The sequence below is a fragment of the Spea bombifrons genome, chromosome 2 (genome assembly GCF_027358695.1).
Source record: "Spea bombifrons isolate aSpeBom1 chromosome 2, aSpeBom1.2.pri, whole genome shotgun sequence".
In the NCBI taxonomy this organism is placed as follows: domain Eukaryota; kingdom Metazoa; phylum Chordata; class Amphibia; order Anura; family Pelobatidae; genus Spea; species Spea bombifrons.
Genome location: NC_071088.1, coordinates 95,651,879 through 95,677,742, shown reverse-complemented (window position 1 = coordinate 95,677,742; position 25,864 = coordinate 95,651,879). Strand labels below are relative to the sequence as shown.

General features: G+C 37.3%; 1 protein-coding gene across 1 annotated transcript in view; it reads right to left on the bottom strand.

The window, feature by feature from the left end:
- Positions 1–6,802: 6,802 nt before the first annotated feature.
- EFNB2 (ephrin B2) overlaps positions 6,803–25,864 on the bottom strand; it is a 30,276-nt gene continuing 11,214 nt past the window's right edge. Inside the window, exons 2-5 of the mRNA XM_053455272.1 lie at positions 22,174–22,454; positions 12,222–12,314; positions 11,213–11,323; positions 6,803–10,417 (exon numbers count right to left, since the gene is read on the bottom strand). Of these exons, the coding sequence (XP_053311247.1) occupies positions 10,035–10,417; positions 11,213–11,323; positions 12,222–12,314; positions 22,174–22,454 (868 nt within the window). The 3' untranslated portion in view covers positions 6,803–10,034. The remainder of the gene's footprint in view (positions 10,418–11,212; positions 11,324–12,221; positions 12,315–22,173; positions 22,455–25,864) is intronic.

Genomic DNA, 25,864 nt, shown 5'->3' with positions numbered 1-25,864 from the left:
TACTATTCCTTGGAGTTATCCTGTACTCAACTAGCAAGTTCATATCTTTGCTTCTAATAAACTGCCCACTGTCAGCATTTTAATATTCTTGTCTGTTCCTGATCATCGATTCAAAATGCCATAACCTCTAAGGCACATATTGACTTATGCTTAATATTTTTTTATGATTGATAGAGTGTGAGTGAACTTGGCTTGATTACTTTACTGAGAGATTAGCATCGTTAGCCATCGTATTGCTTTCTTTCAAGCTTCTCTTACTCTTACAATAATATAATCAAAGTTTTTTTCACATGACTAGGGCAATGTCATTCATTGACGTGTTGTCAATGATCCTATACGTGGACCTCTTTATTGGGCTCAAGGGCTGCTTCTAGCCTCAAACACCAGTAAGCCTTGAGCAGCCCTACATGCCACTCAGTAACTCTGTTTTTGCATTTCTCTGATTTTGTTTTTTCCGTAACTGTCTGTCTCTCTGTTATTTCCCCTCGTGTTATTTTCTGCCTATGAAGAACCTGGTGATTTCAATGCTGGAATTCATATAGGTAGACAAAGTGCTAAGCAATAATCATCACACCAGAGTTCTCTTTACACCATGCATGCTCCATATTGAAACAACAGGAACAATCACATGGTTTGGCTTTGCACAGAGAATGCTATGAGTCTAAATTGAATTTTATCCTGCTGTTATTTCGACAGATTACATTCTAAGATTCTTACTTCATTCACATGCAGAGTACGGTCTTTTTGCTACTTAGTTTTGTTCACAATGCTTACTTTGTTATCTAAAATTTACTCTTTTAATGTGTTTTGTTAATTATCATTATCACGCATTGTATACTAATTAAGAAACAAATCCTCCCACACACAGAAGCCTACTAGAGAGGCGTAAGATGACTGAATAACCATATTATCTTAACACTATATAAAGAAGATTTATAGTTGAGGAAATATCCAGTTGGTTTCCAGTTGATCCACTGGATTCAAATTCAAGGCCATGGGTCCAGTGTCCTTGCCGGTGACAGAGTTTGGGTGTAAGGATGGCAAGTCAGGTCTCAGTCATCCCCAACCTCTTGTGTGGTAAGGTCAATGACCTTGGTCATGCCCACCAAGCTTATGGTCAGCTGGTGGTTAGCACTCGTGTGTGAGTGCTGTACTAGTGGCTGCAGCTTCTCCTGAAGGTACGTATTTTAAGCTTTAGAGCATGCATTATAAAATACTTAGAAACTACTTTAATGTGCATTCTTTAAACAACATTTAACAACATAGTAAATGATCGACTAATAAAAGTTCTGTGTCTCTTAAACGTTGAAGGCCAACACAGTGATGCTGTAGATATGTTGTATGGCTAGATGGACAGACAGACAGACAGATCATGCATTGTTACTTCTCAGATTTACTGCGGAGAGTCACTGGTAAAATTACAGCCACCTGATTTCAAGTCCTCCTTTGATCATTGTACTGCACTGTGTACATTTTAGCTGAAGGGCTTGCCATTATCAGGTCGGACTCCTGGAAAGTATGAGAGTGGTTAGATTGGAGATAATCAGATTACTAAATAGTGTCATTTTTAGTTAATTAAAGTGGCTAGTCTGAGTATACAAAGCTTCAGGCATTTTAATTAACTGTTGGACAGCTGGCCCCGGCACAGCAACAGATGGTAATTTCAGTGCTATACATATTGGTCTGGTTCCCCAATGAAATTTGTGTTAAGGTTTGTTACTGGATTCATGATACTCTGCTCCAAGCTGTAAGCGGTCTGGATGGCAGCTCAATAGTGAACAATAGTAATATGTAATGTACTTACTTTGTGACCTTTATATTTTTGGAGAGGAAAGCAGTCTGCGTGCATGCCTCATGCAGAGTTATTTAAAACAGAATTTCATAATATCCTAGTTCATTTTAACATTTCTGTTCTGCGTTTCCAGGGTTTAACTTGTCTATTTATTTATTTTTTTCAAATATAACAAATGCCAAGCACATTACGTCCATACGCTTTACTTTGTGTATGTTATGCCTGTTTAATTCATTTCCCATAAATTTTAAGTGCCATTTCCTTTGTTACTGCCGCATATCTGAAATATCTTGCACTCAGAGAATGAGGTGTGATGGGACTGATTATATAAACAGATTTAGTTTCTGACAGCGGACACTGCAAGGCTTATAAAAGTACAGGGTCACTTTGTGATTCAGAACACCGGAACACAAGGTGTTCCCTTAGTCTCTTTTAACACATACTGAATGGGAAAAAATGACAGCATTCCTGGACGTGTCCTTAAAGTAAGGACTGAGAGACTATAACGTAAATTTGTTCAGCTGCCTCATGCCACCATCCCTTAATGCACCCACATTACCCATAGTGATATTTACTTCTCATTTGAGTCAATGGGCCCCTGAACAGGGATTTGAACATGATCAACATAACTGGGACATTTCCAGTGCTTGCTGCCCTTCATCTGGGGCTTTGGCTTTGTAGATGGAATGGCTAGGCACTTTAGTGGTAAGGGAACATGTATATGTTGTCAGGAATGAGGCATGAATTGGATGTAACCGTGGCTGGGAGATGGTGTGATCAAAGTTCCTGCCCGGAGATTGAAGAAACCTTCTTCAGGTTTCACGTGAAAGCTTCGGGTCAGACCCACCAAATTCTCAGATATAATGATCAGATGGTGAATCAGTGCCTGTTAATTTTTGCCTGGTTTTGCCAGGTTGAGACGGGCCTTTTTAGAAACAGCTTGGCAAGTGTTCTAGCTGAATGTCATCAATGTGCTTCCCTAAAACGCAAAGGCTGAGGTGTGCCCCTCGGTGAGCATCAGGCCTTATTGCATTTTGGGACATGAATGAGCAAGCAGGGAACCTAGAAAAGCAAAACTGTTAGAAAACGTAAGGTTATTATCACTGCTTTCACTATACGTGACTTCACTATTAGAAATGGGCTCCTGGAGGCTTCCGTGACACCAACCTTGACAAAAGGTACAAGATGGCCTTGCATTATTCATAGGTCAATTTGTGTGAATTTCAAGAAATCTCAGTAATTTTCCTGTACGTTTCATGCCAAGCAAACTCTTGTTGCAAGAGAAGCTCACTGGAGTTGTCCATCCATAAAGAACAGTGACTAAACATCATAAATAGGTGAGAAGGATAGTGTGTATGTTGTCCAAAATAAGAATGAACTCTTCTAATAAGTGATATATAGCGCACATAGTACCAGAAAATACACCAAAAAGATAACCTGGCTTGCTGGGAAACACAAATGTTTTAGAATTAAATACTTGAAGCTCTGCGAGAAATTTCGGTTGAAAGAGAAGTAGGAGGAAAAGCTGTGCTAAGAGACAGCCAAGTGTGTTGCCTGGAAGAAAGTGAAAACAACATGTTCGTAATGAGATTCATGCTCAGAGCATACAGAATGGTGGGCAGATGGCTATCATTTCAACAAGAAATGTCTTTAAAAAGCCCTCTTCATCCATCCTCAATATGGCACCAAGTTACAGAGTGAAAAACAGGCAGAAGAACTGTTGGTGGGCAGGTCAAACTTTAAGGGGTCCATCCTCCATAATAATAATAATAATAACAACAGATGTTAATGAAGAATTGAGCAATCACATTGCCCCCACTAACATTTATTTAAAATAATATACTAAAAAAACAACTCAATCACTCAGATAAGAACCATTCTAAATCACAAGAACAATTCTTCCAAGAAACGTTCTTAATCAGAATGTTTCTTCCAAGAAAACATAAACACACATTAGGTGAAAAAGACACTTGATCAGCTAGTAAGTTTAATATAATTGAATAAAATAATGCCACAAGCGCATAAATTAAGAATTATTTGTATCCAGTTTCTCCATTTATGAAATTGTCTTAACCATTTATATACCTATATCTCAAAATAATACTAAAACTAAACTTCCCTCTGTAGTGTTCACTCATGTTTGTTTCATACAAATGATGGTATCATCAATCAAGGAATTTGGCGTTAAGTAGAAGTTGAACAAGCAGAAGCTGATATATATATATATATATATATATATATATATAAAGGAATTTACATGAAATAAAGTGGTTAGTAATTAAAATTAAATGACAATAGGTGTAGCTTTAGAGGGTAAAAGCAAGAAGGTCATCAGGTTATGGTCACCCTGGACTATAGCTCCTCCTGATAACTGATGGATCCTCACACATCCCCGGAAAGGAAACCTGGGAGATATTTACCAAAAATAAAGGTAATAAATAGATAATTGGCCTATAAGAAGAAGCAGGACCCAACTTTTCATTAGAAAAGCCCCCATATAAGCATTTTAGGTACCACATAATATCCTGAAGAGGCGCACGCTACATAATTCGGTAGTAAGAGGACTCAATGCCTTTCTCGTAGGCTTAAGAATGTTTTTTTTCTTTTGGAATTTAAAAATGGTGGGAGGGGAGCCTACACAGGATAATAAATATGTCTCCAACCAAAGCAAAACATTTCCCCTAAAAAGCCTTAAAATTTTAGTAGAATGATGTACAAAGTGAATAGTATACTTTGTACTATTTTTTGTTTCCTTCATTAGCTATGATAATGCATTTTCATAACGCATATAACCTCCTCTTCCCTGTTTATTACTAATATGTCATAATCACCGTGTTCAAACAACCAACATGTCATTGCCAACACAATGCTGATGCCTCATGTGGATAATGTTCACTGCAAACTATAACCTTTTTTATGTCTTTAACGTGCTGGGCTTTTCAGGGCCATATGAACAGCACATTGATTTTTTTATTTTTTATTACGGTATTATTATTATTTAGCAGCTCCTATGTGCTCTGACAGATGACTCCATTTATAATTGTGGCAGTTAATTCACATTTTGTTCTTGTTTGATAATAGCATCATGTCAACATAGATGACAAAAGCTCAGGTACATGTTTTGCTTATGCCATGAGAATTAAAGTAACTGTGACCAATGGATTTCTTCAAATTGTCTGGTTTCATTTGGGATATATATATATATAGCGCTATATAAAATGACATATACGGTATATATACATATATATATATATATATAGTATATAATTATATATATGGTATGTAATTATATATATATATATATATATATATATATATATATATATATATATATATGGGCTTTCTATGCTCACAGCACACTGAGAATTGCCATCTCCATCACAGCTGGGGTATCATCCAAGCCTGCATTATATAATAGCTTTAAATCCTTCCAGATAGAGGAATGAGAAAGGGTTTATTGAGTGGGTATTATGGAGCCTTCAGAGAATTCAGCTCTTATCCTGCTCTGGTTTCTTGGCTGCAATTTTAGCAAAGCACGTTGAAACTATCTGGAAATACACAAGTTGTGTAATTAATACAAATCTGTGTATGTTCTAAAACGAGTATGGTTTGCATAATTTTTAATGATCATAGCCTCTTTAAGACACGTAATGAAAAAAAAATATATTGCATCTATAATAATTTCCAATTTTACATGAGATGCTTGAAAAAGCACTGAGCATTCAAATTAACAATCACATAGCACCGGTGACAAAATGGTTAAATTGCAAAATGTAAAGTTTATTTAAAGGTTTTTGAAAGGTGATTTCTTTTATTTTTTACTCTTTTTTGGGGGCAAAATAGCTTGAGAATAAATAAGCTGTTTCAGCTAAGGTTACCTATACCTGAGGAATATTAATGTATACACATAATGACGCATTCTATTGTATTTTTACTTCTCGAAAGAACAGTGTTTCTCCCACTCACATCTTTGCCGTGCCCTGTTCGTTTTAACCCTTTCTACAAAAGGAAAATAAAAAAGCCCACATAAGGAATCTGTCAAGACATCAACATAGAATGTCCCCATATGTCCTTCAATTATTTAACTTATTTAGATAATTGAATACTATAAATATATAATAATGAATCAATACGTGCTGTGAGAGCTGCCTCGTCACAAATGCTCTTAACCAAATGCTCCAGCTTTGGATATTTATGAAATTAGCGTTGCCTCTGAATGGATGCAAGCGCTAGAGGCTCATGCGCAGTTTGCTTGGGCCGATTCCAGAATTTTAATACAGTTTACACTGAGGAATGAAGGAAGATGGATGAAACGGCCCAAAGTGCCCAGATTATGTGTTTGGTGAAAGCAGCTATGATACAGATGTACAAAAAAAGCCATAGAAACAAGTGGAGCAGATCATAGGTATGAGAAGACATAGGACAAACGAGAAGTGGATGTGGTGTATTAGTATACAATGCAACATTGATTGCTTAAATGTCATGATCTCATTATTTTGATCTTATTGGGCACAATTTTAATATCTTCAATGTAAACAGATACCTAATATCTGTCGGTTGTGTAAGAAACACATCAATTACATTACGTGGCCAGGCCGGGGCCGACTTATTGTCTAATTCTAGGTACCATCAACTCGGCCAATTTTATTTTAACAAAATCCAGGGACATATTTATGCAAGTATAAAGGTAACTTAATAGTTGCCAAGAAGACTATGGAATTTACAGTAAAACACCAAGTTACTTTATAAACCTAATTCGCCTTTCGTCATAGATAGGCTTCGGGGGACATTTTTGTTGACAATTTGGCACACAGAGCTCTCAATCAAGGGGTTGTCCGATGAAAACAGGGGCATCTGGTACAGTGATGGTTTTCTGTTTTTCTTCACATAAGCACTGCTGGCTTTTTAATTAACAGAGACCGAATGTATCAAATATATATACATATATATATTGGATACATGTATTAAGATTCACAGAAGATAAGAAAAAAAACCAAGAAACAGTTCAAATTCCATAGGAAAAAATATTTTATTTTTTTAAGAACAAATTCAGTTTGAAACAGAGGTGGAATGTGAAATTTCAGAGCATTGTTGTCTGGGAGGGAACAGGAAGGGGGACTAAATACAATGTGAAACTAAAGCAAAAATTGTAAACCTAGGAAAAGGCTATTTAAAAAAAAAATGAAACAAATATTTATAAACTCAAGCATAATACTGTGTTACTTACAAAATTGGACAAAAAATTATTTTAAATAAATATTCATGGTACACAATTACGGCACATATATGCAGCAATTTGGCAACCTTTTTAACCTTTTCTTCCTCGTTACAGTGCAAAGGGAAATGACACTGCCTTTAGACAAGCGGTAGCTAAATACATTGCAAAAATTCAATTTTATACAAAACATTTTGCTTAGACTTTGTAAAAAAATCCAACATTGCTCTATATACACAATCTGGTTAAGAAAATCCATTTTGTCTCTTTTTTTTCCCCAAGTGTAATTTCTTTCTCTATATTAATATTTAAAAAGCTGAATAAGGCTACGGACACACCCCAAATCCAGACACAGTTCTCAATATATTTACAGCATCTTCACTTTGACATAATGGTGCAAATTCTTAAGTCAGGTGACTAAGGATCAGACGATCTCACAAGCAAGGCATTTACAGAAAGGTTCCAAAACCTGAACCAGCTTCTAAATAAATGGGAACATTTTAAAGATTGTCATTCGGCATCAGACACAATAACAGACACAAAAAAAAAAAAAGAAAAGGGTTTGACACTGTTGAAGGTTGCTTTTTTTATCAATGGATTTGATTTCACAGCTTAAAACAAAATCACACTGCTAAACAACAATAATAAAAAAAAAACTATAAAAATAAAAAAAATGCTACTCTCTTTCCATAGTTCAGAGGCTTGTTGTAAAAACCCCACGGCACACTTTGGGCTAACCTTTTCAAATCATGTTTCTTGATTCCGAGTAGGGATTACAAATAAAAAAAAATAGATATCACACACAAAATAATGTGGATTTTCACAAATAAAATGCCAGAATAGGCATTGCACGTGCTAAAGAAGGCTAGCCCTAAGTCCTGTCATAAATGACCGTACAGCAATGCTCTCTTTCTGATAGCATTTATAGGTTCAAGAAAATAGAGAGCACTCCTTCCGTGACAGTTCATATTCGCAGGTGCTCTTTAGAGACTCAAGAACCTTAAAATGTTGTTGTAATTTTTTTTTTTCTCTTTCCAATTCAGAGAGCAAAGCGTTACCATAGAAACAGGACTGTGATGATGATATCTGTTTTGCATAGCACATAAATGTCGGAGAAGAAAGTGGCAAGAGAGAGAGAAGAAGAAGAAGAGAGAGAGAGAGAGAGAAAGGATAGATATTGCGCTCTGTAACCTGCTGAATTCTCATAATATTGTTGCATTAAGGCAAAAGGAAATCGTAACGCAAGAAACAATTGACAGAATCCTCTTGTTTAATACATGATGCCGTAACAGTGATTTCCTGCTTTTTTGGGGTTTTAACTTCCTAGTCTGGTCTTGTGCGAGGCGCCTTTAGAGAGATTTGTTATTTTTGCATTTCTTCCTATTATTGTTATTTTTGGAATAGTTTTTTTTTTCTTCCCCAGAAGCACCGTCTAATTCTGCTCTGTGTTATGCCAACAGTTCTACCTATTTAACTGTTGCAAATAGATTTCACATCTTCCAGTGGGGCAGGCTGTGCAATCTTAAATTATATATTAGTAAAATCTCTTTTTTACTATATATCCCCTGTGTGCTATACACCTATTAAATATTTTTTATTCGTTTTTTTTTTTATTTCCTGCTCTCCCATACTAATAACTTATGTTATCCCTATGAACTGTAAAATTATTCCAATATGTGCTTTTCTTTAAAACAGAGCACCAGTAAATTGCTATGTCTGCCACTGAAATACTAAAGATGCACTCCTCTGGAACTGCATTACTAAAAAGCAAAGGTGTCCAAATATTTTATTATATATAGGTATGCGTAGGCTTTGAATCATGGCTCTATAAAAAATAAACTAATAACAAAAATATCTCTCGTCTGGGAAAAAATGAAATTAACAGCTGTTCATCTTTGACCATTGGTTCTTGGACCTCTAGGTCACATTTGGCTTTCTGCTTTTTTCTTGAAAGCGCTCCCAGTCTGAGAAATAATATGGACACTATAGCACCTGAGCCTGTTAAAAAAAAATCAAACACAACAGACTAGGAGTTTCTTAGAACTTCTTTTTATTGCCAGCTCTCCTCAACATCATTGACAACTTACTATTGTCCTTCTCTACCTGCTTATTCCTATGTCCAACAATACCTTCTTCAGCTGTAGTGAAGGTACTACAGAGTCCGACCTGTGAACACTGGTGTTCTATCTTGCAAATTGCTCCAGTTGCAGATTGCGTCACTGGTTGTATCTTGTCTAGAGATACCAAAGTGCTCTACAGCCCTTGTCATGTAATCTTAAGCTTAATTCCAGCTATTTTTTTTAACTGCATGGAGTGCTTACATCCTATGGACTCCTGGCCTGGCTGACATTCTAGCTTCTTGCTGGAAGGCTCTGTATTAGCAATTACTATTCCCATAATATATTACCCATTCAAGTGTGATTGCAAGAAGAAATGGATAGAGCAAGAGGTTGCAAAGATTAATGTTCCATTTGTGATAAAGGAGGTGACGTGAAAGGGAATCCAATGCAAGGGTTTCAGGCAACGAACACAACAGATCAAAATGAATCAGTGATTGACTAACAAGAAAACTATTTGTTTTAGTCACAGAAGCACGGGCCTCTGTGACCAATCCAGTATGCACTGAGAAAGCTGAGATATCAAGTGAACAGATTGCATTTCAAGATAAATATCCTAAAGCATCCTTAAATTGCCTACAGTTGATTTAGGTCCTTGAATCACTCCATGGTAACCTGGCTTTGTGTATATGTTTGAATGTCTGGAGCTCATGGCTTTAAGGAGGGTGAACATGACCATGGTATAGCCATCAGAATGGGCATATTATATAAAGTCTTCCAGCTCGTTCCTAGATACAGGAACCATCAGATTCCATTAGCTATCCAAGGAGGCTCTCTCTGAAGAGAGGTTTTCGTATGTGCATTTTCCCTATGCAAGTCCACTTTGATGCATAAGGAGTCACCAAGAAACCCCATCAGAAAGAAATGGACCTTTAGTCCTCAACATGTCAAAAAGGTACCAACGATTTCCTCAGACTTTGTAGTAAATATTTGCTGGACTCTGAGGTGGCATCTCTTGAACAATGTACACAGGATGTCCATAATCTCCACTGACTTTCTCATAATGTGGGCAGAAAACGCTGTCAGCAGTCCTTAGAGGGATGATAATGTCACTCGGCTCTGAACCATTATTGTTGCCACCGCGCTTTGGTGTGGCTAATGTACTAAGTGACAAAGTGGTTGTGTGTTGTGGAGAATGCTTCCTATGCCGTCTTCTATACTTCAACAGCAGCACCACCAGAGTAATTATGATGACGATGAAGATGATACATCCTGAAGCAATCCCTGAAAATAAGGCCACCTCTGATCCCAAAATACTCGAATGTCCAGCATTTTTGCCATCTGTGCTAGAACCTATACGGAAACAAGAGAAGACAAGACAAAGCATCAGAAACTGTTCAAACCTTTACTTAATGCCACCTTAAATTTGCTTTAGAATTATTCTCAGCATGGTATATAGAATTAACTGGCTGGCAGCTGAACTTTGACAAACCAATTACCCTTGCAGGTAGCTGTGTGCAAACAGTGGGAGTCAGCAATCGATATTAAACAAGACTGTGTCTCACAATCTTACTTTCATGCTAAAACTAAACCACGCTGTTTTCCTTACGAACATTGACAGCCATCAATATAGACTGCAGAAGCTGACAATCAAGATGCATCGTATATTGTATTGCAGTTGTTAGTTGTGCGGGATAAGAATCTGTCTACATTTACTAAAGCCAGAGTTAATTTGGGCAACATAGTAGAAATATTAAGGATTCAGCGTATTTTAAAGTCAATTAACAAAACAAATGGTTGCACATCTGGCAAGCAGTAAAAAGTGTCACACTGAACATTCTAATATTCAATGCTCTCAGCATGTTATGAATTCATTAGAATAATTAGCACATATAGCATAAAGCAATAACGCGCAGACGGCAACCTTAAAGAAATCCAATATTGTCTAAGACTCCTCCCTTTTCAGTTTCAATGATGTGTGATATTCATTTTTATCGCAAACCACTTGCCAATAACCAAGCTAGTTTCTAAGTTAAAACAAAAAGGAGATGTTGAGTGGGTAAAAAAAAATATATAAGAACCCGGAAGTAACGTGAAAAGTATACACAATATCTTCTTTTTTGTTTAAGTTGCTCTGACTATACATACCTGAGGGACCATTGACAAATGGACTGGTGGTTGAGCTCTTTCCATTCGCACCAGAGTCGTGATCTGGACGTTTTGTTGGCAAAGCATCCTTATCGGAGTCAGAGTCAGGATCTAAAGCAGAACAGACAGAGCACATTAATATTCTGTATATTTTGGAAATCATACATTGAAACCTTATGCAATCTAAAATTCTGTTTAACAATAATCCTAGCAGATACCGATTCTCTTTCAACCTTTTAGCGTGGTACTCCATGCTAGAACAATTATTCCCTACAGTTATGAATTATGATAAAGATGAATGTAAATCATGCGCAATGGTGCCTACACATATATTAGGCAATAATACGAATTCATGTGCATGTCATGTGCACAAATGATTTTTTTTCCCCTTTATGAAAACACATAAGTTATTTTAAACACTGAGATTGTAAGACCATCTGTAGAAACTATAGGGATTCTCACAGTTGGCAAGCAAAGCTTTGCAGATGACATTTCAATTTAACTCATAGAGCTGACCGGCTACTAAACCAAGTCCTAATTAGAAATATCATTCATCGCTGACACACAGTGTATCTATGAAAACATTACAGATAAAAAAGCCCTCGTGGAATGGCAGACTGATAAAGTGCCACCCTAAAACAACTAAAGAATTCCATGTTTACAGTCAATATAATATAAATGTAGATAATTATTTTTTGCAACAACGTTTCGATTAAATGACAGTATTTAATGAAAAAAATAACCTTGGCTCTGCACTGATAGTTTAAATGTCACATAGTGGTGTAGTAAATTGTGCATCCTGTATCATTCCATATTTTATACACGATACAGCTAGACAGGGTATTGATAAATAGACAATAATACCAACTCCTTTGTTCGAAGGTACAACTCATGCAATATTAATATATTATATGTGGTTAGTTGGTTAAGTTTGGGTGTAGCAGAAAAAAAACACCCACAAATCTAACAAGGCCAAGTCAAAATTTGTGAATGTTAAAGTGGTCCTCACCTTGCCCAACTTTCATGAGGATCTTCATGGCTTTTGTTACACAAACACCACCTTCTTGATTATTCAGACCTTCTACTGATCCATTGGATGTAGCTGGAAAGGAGAAAAAAAAAACATTTTTGAAAAATGACCACGTAGTGCCTTGCAAAAAGCACAAAAAGACTGTGTGTCTGCTAAAAATTCAGTAACGCCATACAATTTGTATTTTGTGCAAATTTTTCAATCTCTAGTCATTTGTTTCGAGAGTGGGTGGCGGGCTGATGAAAAAAACGTCCAGTCTTGCCATGTTAAACCCATTTATAATATTGTACAAATAAGATCAGGAAATTGCTACTATGGTGTAATGTATCGGCTAATTGTTGCCATTAACAACAGTTAACTTCTCCCTGTCAGGGCAGGTACAGACATTTTTTTTCTCATGTTTTACATACATTTAATGTAATATTATGTGGCAAGCACCTCATCTTAACTGATGGGTCAATTATTCTGGAAATGCTTCTATTTTAACGTTCCTGTTAAAGATAAATGTGGTTTCCCATATAGCCATCTGCATGTCCATAGAACTAACAGGACCTACACATTGTTATCAGTCTGTATTTAATCTGTACATTGTCCCTTGACAAACCCTGAGAACTTTATGTCTCGAGTTTGTATTTTTTGTCGCACAATAGAGCCTGAAGGAAGACCTTTATACAGCATCCACTAATTGTCTCAGACCCTCGTGTTTCCCATTGTGTATTTGTAACATTCGGTAACACCCATCCATCTATTGTGAGCTACTCACTGCCGTTCACACAACATATTATAGTCATATATACACATCCTCCCTAGTTTACCCATTCTATAAGGGTTTTTCCTCACCATCGGTTACAATTTGTCACCTAACATTCCAATGCACTCACACTGTGTTGGTCTTATAAAGTCATTTTATCAAAACCTACTTTTTTTTCTATTCTAAATCCCTCTTAAAGGGAGACAGAAGAGAGAAAATAAAAGAAAACTTGCAATAGTAATTTAATCTATAAGTATATCTGACAGCGTGACACTAGAACACAAGGCTCACAAAATAATGGAGACATGGCTTTTTTTTTTTTTTAGCGGAAACAAAAATCAATAGCTAACAGCAGCCCCAGACATAAATCAAATGTGTCTGTGATAGAAGCGGGGTTTTTTTGTGTGTGTGTGTTTTTTTTTTAACAACCTACTATATTTGCCAATGTACGGGCAAACAATGGAGAGGAGGAAAAGGTACGGTCGAAACTGAGCTGGAACTAGAGATGAAATAGCTCTTTATTTTAAGCTGCAGGGTGTTCCCAGGCCAAAATTTACTTACAACGAGTTATATATTTCAGATTTACATGAGCGCACGAGGGGTTAATGTGGAAACACAGTCACCGTTAGCATTGCTAGGAAAGGCAACATGGTGGTTGATTACTAAGCCGTCAAGATGTAATTCCAGGGAGATGCTGCGCATAATAGAATGCCAACGTAAATATGTCTCAAGACCGGGAATCCTGATTTTAAGAATAAGCACAGGTAATGGACCTTCACTGTTCCGGTACACTTGTTTTTATATATTTCTGGTGATATATATATTCACCTCTGAGGAATGAGGGACTTTGCGAATGTGCATGAATTCTGCATGCCACAGTCCCTGTAGAAACACCTAAAATAGCTGTGGGCATTTCAAGGCTCATCTTGAAACCGAAGCTCTATCTTGTAGCACAGCGAAAGGCCAAAGCCACATTACACCCTTAATTAAAACTGACTACTTGTAACAACCTCTGCAGGGAAATTCTGAACACCAGTAATTTGGACGCATTCCTTTTCCTCCCTATTCAAAGTACAAGAAAGGCTTTTTTATTAAGCAAACACGCAAAATGACTCGACGGCCTTTCTGATATTGAAGGGGTAGTCTCTGTGGCCATTTTGTATTCTAAGCATCGAACAATGACATTTAAAGCGAAGCCCTAAAATGATTAGAAGTATCACTATAGAAACTAGCAGTGGGAACCGCTCGGTGGCTGGCCCCCGTGTTTATCGTGACATTTCCATATCCAAGAAAAGAGCAGACGCAAATATAAGAGGCTTTTATTTCTCGCCCCATAATGTTTCCCTTAGTAAATAGCCCTAGTATAATTTCCTCGCTGCTGGTCGGTATATGTAAAATTGCTTTCACTAGTTCCATGTACACAAGCAGCCACACACATCGTTATGGATTTATTCTGAGGGCCCCTAGTGCTCAGAAGGTGCTTAACGCCCCCACGATAAAGTAGGCCAGACTCCTAACACCCCAATAACACATTTTCTTAACCAAGGAGAAACAGACGCGCGATTATTATTTTTTTTTATCTTTTATAAGCCGCAATAACACGACACGCAAGAAGAAATTTATCCAATTTGTGCTCAGGTTACAATGGATCCGTTTTGGCTCAATAATAAAGTCACAACATTAATTTCCTGCCGTTTAAAAGGGTATTAATATTCCAAATGCTTTGTTTTTACAAATGCTATAGCCAAAAACCTTAAAACGCTCAGGAGAAGTGCTACAAATGGAATGTGCAATTTCTAACGCCTGAGGCTGAAAGCTGTTCCTACTTTAAGAGTATTTGCTTCAATTATTTTATCATTTGCTCTTGGCTTTTGTTGTCCTAGGAACAAAGTGCTACCGAATTTTAAACTTATTAAGCTTTTCTAGAGAGGAGACACAACATAAGAGGAAAAATAATATCTGTGATCTGAAGCTAGGGTGTTCTTTTTTTCCCCCTTTTAAGTAAAGTAAGATTAATGAATATTGTCACCCATGGACATTTTATTCACGCTGGCGACATAAAAGTAACATATATAACAAAGTGTCAGGGATTGCCACACTCGCCTATAAATAACTTATATTAGATGGCGATACACTTGAAGGACTATAATACTTAAGGTTTGATGTAGAGCCAATGACGGACGCGGCAACTTATCATCAAAACAAGGTTTACTGCTGGAAATATTACATGTAGCTGGTCTGATGCACGCAGATGCTGAACATATACTTTGCAGTGCGTATTAATAACCAAAACGGCTAATGCCACTTAAGGATTCATTGTGGATACTAGCCAGGTACCATCATGATGACATCATTGCTTAAGAGCTATTTTCTTCCAGCATCCTTTTTTTTGTACCCGTGGATAGTAAACGCTCTCAATACTTGTGATGGTCCCGAACAGACACTTTTTTAAAAAAAAAATATTTGCAGATCATGTAAAATTTGCAAAATTGAAAAATGCTGTCAATATTAACTATAAATTAAGGGCAACAAAGGCACATTCTTCGTCCTTTGCTTCCTTTTAGAAGATAAATCAAGAATTAAATACATATTGGCAGGCAAAGATCAAACTGTAATTGAAGGAGGATGAATCGGGATACGGCATCCAAATTAGTTGGGCTCGTGGAACCAAGCCTGTAATATTGGAAAGTGTTTCTCGACTGGCAACAATTATGTAACGCTTTGCAGTCAGCCATTACAATGATTTCTAGAGCCATCATCCTTTATGAAGATCATACTGTTCTATGTTGAATGAATATTCTGTTTACAAGTGAATCGACGCTTATGCGAAAGAATGTAAAAAAAAAAAATAATAATAATAAAAAATGGCTGCTTTTCTCAGATGTGCCTATAAAAGACAAATTAAGGTTTCAATATCCTTGTAGCATTTCCGAGACTTAACCCAAGAAGAAAAAAAAAAAAAGACACTGAATAAGCAGTTAAAACAGAAGCAGCAGACGCAAGCTGTTTCTGGCTATGATTTTTATATAGTCCCCATGGAAGGAAGTAATATTACATTTTAATATGTCTTCATTTGATCGTTATTACGTTGCCTCCCCGGAGATTAAGCTGCTGCATAGATTTTGGCTGATTTTGGCCTATCAAGATAGTAACACGGCACTAATCAGACTGAGCATTAAGCTGGCTGGATTTGTGCCTGTACATATACTTATTCGCATAGATTAAACGGGAAATAAATAAATATAATATTCCCAATGGGAGGGGGAGAGAAAAGAAAAAAAAAAACTTTACTTTTTTTTTTAACAAGATCAGAGTTGTGTAGGGAGTACCGAAATGCTGTATCGGTTTTCTGATCACATACTCTACCAGACTTTTTTTCCCCCCACCTTATTCGTACTATGTGGTTATTTAATCATGGTGTGAGATGAATCACCCAGGAATTTAAAGCCTAGTTAAAGAATATTCATCTTTCCAGCCATATCTGTTTTTTGTTGTTTTTTTTAACTGGAGAAGAGGGCAAGCATAATAAACATCTGTGGACTTAGTTAAAAAAATCCATTCCGCTCCGTAACAAAAAAAGCGAAAGGCTTTGGTATCAGGCATTAATAAGAAGCAATCCTTAATGTGAGCTGTACTTGATCTAATGTCCGCTTCACAGGATTATCAAGCTCACAGCTCTTTTATCAAAGAAAATCCTTTGGCGGCAAGACCAGGCCAGCACGCTCTGGTTGCTCTAATTTGTCTGACACCCTCCTTAAGTACTATCCGTGCACACTGCTGGATTTCTTATTTTAATTAACAAAACTTGAGTGACCCTTGTAGGCTGTTCCCACTGCATAGCGTTTCAATGGAAGACACAATATGGAGACAGCTTCAAAGCCTATGGAAAGTCAAAATATACTCAGAATATGAATATGACAATCCACCCCAATGTTAATCTAGAATCCATCCTTGTTCTGGAGTGTCTAAAATTTGCCTGCTGCACCATGTAATGGATAACACAGACATTTTGCTATTAGAGGATATCTTGGTGGATGGGTGAAAAGGGGCATTTAAGTCTAATACCCTATGCTTAAACCATACCTCCCTAGTTTCCCGTTATAAGCAAGAAGGTTAGGTCCATCAAGCTGCCAACTGTCCAGCTTCTGCAGACAGTGAGGGTCAATGGCTCATTAGGGAGATTAGTGGGCCTCCCCTGACCTGCAACTCTACTGCAGTACCCAAGATGGCCACCTTGCTCTTTAGAGCACCGTGATATCCTGTGATAACCTGGCGTTTCGAGGTGGCTTTACAGGTAATGTAGGATCCTACCCCAGCCCACAAACCAATATGCAATGCATTATCTAAAGAATTCTTGTCGAACCTGCCAACCTGTACAGTAAACAAGACTAAATAAACTCACACTGGTGCTTTACGGCTACAAACTGCCACCACACAGATTTGGGGGCATTTAAGAAAGGTATTTCACTTATGCAGCAAGACTATATTTACTTAATTAGGGAAACAAATGCCTTATTAGAGAATCATCTACTGAAAGATTAGAAGCTGCATGGTGGCAGCCCTGGTTTAGTAAAGGTCTCCTAGCTTCAGGATTTCAAAAGACCATTCAATAGATTTCACTGGTTTTTCATTGATAATGCCGTATATATCTTTGCTATTGCGAGCGCGCATTTCTTCCCAAAAGGAAAATAAAAATGTATAAAGCACGCCGGTAAAACAACGGATTTCTAAAATGCTTTTGAGAAAACTCAATGAAGCGTTGGGGTTTATATCACTAGACCTCATCCCATCAGGAGGAACTCTTGTGCTGAAACAAAAGCATGGTAGGAGCTTATGAATATTCCCCAGTGTAACATAAACCCCCTTCCCATTAATTGTAATTGGAGCTGTATAATATAAAGACATTTCTTTGCAGGGGAGGGGAGTGAAAAAAAAAGCTGAATTTCCAAACTCTCTTTTTTTCCATCATAACCATTTCTCGAGCCCAAACGCAGGAGCCGTTATAATTATTTCTCATGTACTGGCCTTTGAATAGCTACCAGGATCACTTTAAACCAGAGTGTCTTGATTTAATGAGCACAGATTTCACAGGCCACAGCTGTCTTTGTATAGAACAGCTACTTGCCATCCTTGCCGATAGCAAAGAGAAAGAATGACAAGGACTCAAGTACCTTCCCAGGCCGGAGCGCAATACGCCTGCATTTTCTCAAGAAGATCAAATAGTCTTAGCGGTAATAAATTGTCGCGCTCCTTCTACACTCAGCACAGAAGAAGGAGGTGTTTTCTTACTTAAGCACATAAGATTCAGTAGAGACTGGGGGGAAATGGTGCCTTATTGCCATAGTGATCTAGTGATTGCTTCCAGAGACCCACAGAATTCTGTATATGCAAATATATGAGCTTAATGTAATTCTAGTCGAAATTCCCTTTTTTAGAGTTTTGAAATAGCTGGCATTTCTGTTCTTTTTGTAGAATACACGTCACCTAATCAATGATAAAATAGATCATACTAATAATATTTGCAGAAACTGTATTCAATCCTATAAGACCATCTGTAACACTTATTGCATGATTGAGTTTTTTTTAAGCCTGCATCAGCCAGTAATGCAGAGAAGATGCAAGTATAAAAAATAATTTAACCCCTTCCAAGCCATCCGGAAGTAATCGATTTTGATGGCTACCAATACTGTGGTGAAAAAAATATATTCTTCGCGAATCCTGCACACCCTAAGCAATTTTCATTTAGCAGCTGAATTCCCTGGCATACTAAGGGTCAGGGTAATAGAAAGACACACACACACGTTTGCTCTACTGCCACTAATTGCATTCAATGATATTAATGACCCAGTAATTGCTGTACAAGTGGCACTGGAGTGGAAAACATCATTTTGAAGCAAAGTTCATCTCTTGGTGGTAAGACTTCACCACCAACTGAGTTAATGCCAAGTGACAGTTTGGAATACAACACTAAAGATTAGAGAATACTCTGCTCTCAAGGCATAATGGCTCAGACGGACGTGACGCTAGCTGCTTCAACGACGAATGGCCTAATGGTAACCCCAATAAAGTGCCACAGTTAGACTGTGCCCTGGTGATGAACCTCATTTCTCCGAGGGGAGCTACTCTATACAATAGTAATCTAGTGCAATTTTCTACATGCCTGGTCTAATGAAAAATAACTTCACCTTGCGCCGATTGCACATCAAAGCCCTAGAAAAGATGGATTAGAAACAAAAACAAAACTTGTCATTCTACAGAAATTCAACCTTGCCATCTGATAAACGGAAACCAACAACTGAGCGCTCTTCTGAACCTGCTTGAGACTGCAAAATACATAAACACCAAAGGCTAAATGCGGACTGCCTACAACTTCTAGTTCAAAAACCTGAGAGTTTATGGTTAATAAAGTGGTTAAATGGTTAAATCTGACTCCTTCTTATTCCCAAGCGTGACTACTTTGCCATTTTAGCCATAATATGTGGACAACTCCATGTTCTTTAGAACTTTGTTACATGTGATATGAGTCTTTTATATTAAGCCCTACACAGTCCTCTACACAGTCCTTCTATGATTTGTGTGATATTACACGTTCTTCATTTTGTTTTACTACAGACTCTAGTTTTTAGCGTTCAGAATGACCTAGTACTCAGTCTCTGCCCTTGGGAATTCACTTGTATCTTTCCTACTGCAGTGCCACTGCCTTTCTTTAAAAAAACCTGTCAGTATAGTCACAATAATGGCACAAAATATGAGCAAAGGTCATTACTCTTAAAACTCTGTGCAAGGCTACAAGATTAATGTGGTCTGGAATGAGGTCCCTTATGGAACCAGACTCCGCTGGGACCTGTAAATTTAGACGCATCAGTACAAATCTAAAGACATTCTGTTTATTGCTACTATTATATGACAGCCATTATTTCAAAACATTAGAATCCAATCACCTTATCAACACGAGGAACAATTCAAAGAGTGCCATGGGGATATGTTGGTGCAATATAAATAAATAATGGAATCCTGTATTCAGAGGGATTTCTCTGATGGACGGCTAGATATTTTTTGGGAGAGTATATGGTGTCACTAAGAAGTCCATGGCTCATGGTGAAGATGCAATTTTCCACAATGATTTTTTTGGTACAATGAAGAAAGCAGATGCATCTTTGGTCTAACTTTGAAATCTTAGCATCCAATTCACTGGCAATATATGGGTCCTGCCATGCACTAATCCATTTTCCTTTTTAACAGTAAAAGTTATAGAATCTGGAATTGATTGTTTGCAGTCCATGTGGAATTTCTGTATTGCTATAACAGACCTAGATATTTAGTTATATGGACGTGAATATTTTGGCAAAAAGAGTTGTCTTCCATATTGTTTGAGGGTAGAATGTGATACAGGAGGATTTGCTTAAACTTCCATTTCAATTGGACAATTTGGTTGAACAATTCTGAGAGACAATGGCCAAGATGCCAAACCGTATTGGTCGTTTATTCCTGGTTTACGTGTGCTTCAAAGAATTTTCCAGCAGACATTGGAGACATCAATCGACATAAACGACAATTAAACCTAGGGGGCTTTAAAACCTATAGCTACAACTGTTTTATTAGAACTGTTATTCTACTTAGGAGTGATCATTTTCACCTGGGAATAACAGCCTTCTCTCTGTGACCGCGCTTATGAAAACTGGCCTGATTTCGACAGTCTGGTGGATTTACAGTTGCCATCATCTTGAACTGGCTTACGTTACATTTGGAAATTTCTTTTTGTGCCCATTTTCAAAACGAGCTGCACTAAAAGATGTGTATTAATACTAGAATGGCATGGAAATTTTTAGCTAAGGAACTATTAAGAAAAAATACATTTAATGCAAAGTGTCACCAACAACATAAAGGCACTTGACCAAGCTAGCCGAGGATGATGTTGCTCCTCTAGGATGTGAAGTAATGCACATCTTGTTCAAAGTTTTGTTAGGAACTTTGACCTTTCGTAAACTAATTACACAAATGTTGGTAGAGGTAAGTGTATTCTGCCCTTCTAGCTCCAATTGGCTACTATTCTAACTATGGTAAGCCGGGGGAGACGCAAGCAGCCCCCTATTGCTGCATGTGAAATAGACAGTTGTACTACGCTGGGTACTTTAGATGAGTCCAGTAAATTTTATTCAAACTATTACTTTTATAGGCGATGAAGCTCCCTATTAAACTAGAGGCTCAATATCTTTTGAGCATTTTGCTCATTTAATCAAAATGCCGTCAAAAAAGGCAATTTTACAAGAGCTATGAACAAACCATTAGTTTTCAGAAACATTTTTTAGCCTGGTAGGCAACCTTGCATGAAAAAAAAAACCTGTCCAAGCCGCCCGCATTCCACATTAGGTCAGATCATGCAGTTGGTTTGGGAATTAGATTGTTTGCACTGAGGCAAGAGAGCAATTAATTAAGGTTATTTGGCAAAAAAAAAAAAAAAGTTTGAACAAAACATTTAGGGAAACCTACATATTTGAGTTTGTTCTTGTCAAAGCGGATGATCATCTAACTGTAAGCCGAACTAATGAGGTCCGCATGCATGCTTAAGGTTTCCAGTCAAGTATTTCCCCAGGCGGTTTTTTTTTTACTCACTTCACAGGTCATAAAAGATGTTAGTAAGCCGAAAAATGATTATATTTCGTGATATGGCACTACTTCTTTCAAAATAAGGTTAGCAACTGGGTTTTTGAGGTCCTTAGAAGCTTTGATCAGTTCTCAGCCAGCAAAACCACTTAAAAAAACAGGTAGTTTAAGTGGCATGCATAATGTATTTTTCATATCTTGGCTTCACTATATTTCAGAGGGAGGGGAGTTGATACCTGGACCTTTTCAAAAAAGTATACTGCCTTGAGTAAAAAAATCATCTCAATATCTGCAGCAAAAAAACCCATATGCTAAACTTTTTCAATATGTTTTTTTTAAAATGAAATTTTTTAAAGATGGCGCTCTATCAAACATCGTAATTTGAGGATTTGCAACCAACATGGTATCTATATGGATTTAAGACGTTTCCTACTAGACAAAGCTTGGGATAGTATTTGTGTCAGGAATGTCTGTTTTAGGACGACACGGATTATAGTCCACAGCACATCAATCTGATACAAGCTGAAAAAGTTTTAAGAGATATGAACTCTAGATAACAAAGCGAGGTATACTTACATATGATGTAATAGTCTTTCTTCCTTTGGAATTCCAGTCCCCAGAGATTTGGGCTGAACTCTTGAAACTTGATGGTAAATTTCACATCTTGATCAGGCTTTGCACAGTTCAGCAAGGGTGTCCTGTCTTTTATAGTACAGCTATCTGCTTGTTCTTTATCCACCAGATACACTTTGTAATATTCGTACTGGGCACCCGATTTGGAGTCCACTTTGGGGCAAATAATGTCCAGTTTATCTCCTATTTGAGGGTATAGTACAAGCCCTTGTCCAGGTAGAAATCTAAACAAACAAACAAAAAAAAATTAAAATGATTAACATAACAGATCAATAAAAAATAACTATGAACAAAAACATTTGAGCACAACATTGATGATGTTCTTTTTCTATATAAAATATATATATATGTATTTTATATACAATATATCAACCCATCAAAAAAACTCTGGCGTAAAGGTGGCTTGCTTGATAGCAGAAGAAAACATTTTTATTCCATAGGTCAACTTTTTTTCTATTGCAGTCCACCACCTACATTCCTCTCCCACTTCAAAGGAGTTCAAAGTGATTCTTATTTATGCTTCCCCACAGATCGAAAGAAAAAAAAAATCATCTCATTAAAAAGTTGAAACAAAAATTGAGCAGTTATGAGACTGTAATGACAGGTAATGGTAAAAATGCTGAGCTTTTAAAGGGCAAATGTCATGTCTCGAACATCCTTTATTTCGCAGGCCTATTTATAAACCTGTTCAGAATCAGGCTGTGAATTCCTTGTTTCTATTTTCAAGCTGTGGGATCATCTTCTTAAAGTATGGATTGCCGCAACAAACAAAACTCCAGACGACTCAACAAGCACTTCTCAAAGGCCCAAGAGCTTCTTCGCTATCCAAAACCACCACGCTATATAACGTCCCGATACTTTTCTGTTCATACGTTCCCACACTATTATCTGTGATTTATCAAACGGGATATCAAATACACTGCCCAAAGCCACCGCACCGAGTCCGAATAATAGTGTAGAATATTGATTTTTCTGTACGGAGAAGGTACGCGGTGGAAACAGGTCTTAAATGTCTGGATGAGATCTGCATTGAACTACCAATTGCTGAAGTCTACATCATCCTTGTGGCTACGCAGTTCTGTATATATTGCCCACGGCAGAACGCCTGAGCCTCCCATTCAGTATACTTTGCAGAGAAGGAACATTAAACACAACACTTAGAAATCCCTTCTCATTTGAAAGCAGCCAAAGCCTGGAGGCTCATTAAAATATTAAAGGTTGAGGGAAAAAAGCTTTAAGCTGGAGATCTCTTTGTATTAGACTCAAGAAGGCCACCAGGTGTATATATTAATTGTTAAATCAATTCTCATGTCAGCTGAAAGGCACAATCGCTGGCCTACATGGATCCTGCCGCACTTAAGTCTATTTGATCTTCCTATCTTTCTAATAGCACTGATTTGTTAGCAAGCATTACTGGTAATCAGAAGCAAGCAAGAACGTTCTATAGCGTACTGTCTGAATAAACCCCATGCCAGGGCAATAAAAGCAGATTTTCCAGTTCTGACAATAACAGGGCATTTTGTCTCGGGATAATGTAAAAAAATGTCATCTTAAAGGCTTCTGAAAATACATTTACTAGGGCTTACGTCTTTATTTATCAAAGGACCCGATTCTCTCACTTAATCCTGTTTCTTTTCACGTCAGTGTCACACACCCCAAGCTGAAAGGGGATTGGACTTAAAAACATCTCTACTATGAGCGATGCCACCTAAGGAGAATGGAGCTGAAAGAAATGAGTGCATTTCATGAGCATATCATTATTTTGATTAGATGTGCTTGGAATTGATAATTCAGGAAACAACGTTAAACACATAGTTCTCTGTCCTTCTCCAATATGCAGCAGCACACACCTCATTAATTTTTATTGGAATCACACCACTTTCAGGTCTTCCTAGCTGACGGTGCCAGAGGTTGTGTAACCGGCAGTATCTATCAGTTCCATTCTATACTTCCCTGTGTGACATTATGATGCATATACATGTGTCACTGTATCAGTTTCTGGAACGCCGTGCTCACCCCCATCCTCGGAAATTATCTGAGGCTGTTCTTGTAACGAGCCGGCAAAATGACAACTACTGATACGTACAAAATGTACAAACTAAGTGCAAATAGGGTTTGTTTTTTTTTGTTTTTTTTTTAACATACAACGTATTTTTAATGACTCGAAAGAAAAAAAAACTTGCTGCTTGTGTTGTATCAAAGAACTGCAAAGCCCTTGAGAAAGATAACAATTTGAGAGTGTGCTGGGCCACGGTAGGGTCTGTGAATGCACAAGTAATCAGTGGTGCTCTGTAATTAGTTGCTCATTCTAGTTACTCTTGATAAATGATGGTTTCTGCTGTGGTTGAGGGCTTGCTCTTGACCCATGACACAGCTACACACTTCACTACTTTGGCTCTACATCCCTGCAATCTTTAAAAGGCTGACGTTCACTCTTAGTATAAAAAAAGAAGGGGTTTTCAACCCCATGGGGACCAGCTTTTTTTTTGGTTCTGTTTAGCATTTCCAGGTCACAAAGCCGTTTTAACCCCATGCTGACGAAATAATAATTACAAAAAAAAGCCATCATATCTTACTCATTAAATGGCTGTAAACAAAACAAGGGTGGAGAGAATTAAAAGCAATTTTGAATTGTGACAAACTGTGTACAAACCAATTTCCCAGGCTTAAAGAAAAATACACAATCACACGAGCCACGGCGACAACAGAACTACATGAACAAATATCACTGGGGAAAAAAAATAATGTTTTTTTCCTGCCTGCTTCGGGACACAGATGTTTTTCTGTGATAGTTATACTACTGTGGTATGTAAAATGTACATGAAAATGAAATAAATCATTTCATTTGATCTGAACAGATGCGCTTTTTGAGACAAGAAAGTAAAACAAAAGGTTATGTAGGAAGCCATTGGCTTTCCTCGATAACACAAATGACCACTAGGGGGCAGTTTCCAGACCTGCCACTGCAGATGGCTTTGGTCCATTTTGTAAGCAGATTGTCCACTTAGAAATAATTTTTACACAAGTTGGAAACAGGCGATATAGTCTTTAAAAGGGGTGACTGTTTTGGGACACCAACATTTTACGCCCTTTCAATAAATGGCACTTATGGAGATTATGACTTTTAACTCCTTGAGTGCAAGATGGGTGAGGCCAGTTGAAAGTATTCCATCTGAATATAAACCAGTTCAGCAAGTGTCTGTATAACTTGTTTCAGCAGATCTGAGTTTAGTCTAGGTTAAAAAAATAAAATAATAATAATAAATAATAATAGCAATTTGTTTACTAAATAGTAATTTATGCTGACATTGCCAGAGGGGGCTATTCTTTCCTCAGTGCCCTCAAGTTCAGTTAGACAAAGAATATGTGCTTTTGTGTACACTTTTATTCGATCCCTAATCAATTTTCCTCAACCTTCTAACAATTACGATGGAAGTAACCATAATATTAAATTTCACAGCCTACAGGAGTTGCACAATTGAGCCTTAACTCTAATGTAACCTGACTCTGCGATACATCAAGAACTGTTAACCCTTCCTGGGCTCAGAAGAGAGGAGCAGAATGAGGCTAGGGAGAGACAGATTTCAGGTCATTATTAATGCATAAGCAGCCCTGATATGTTGCTTATAAGTAA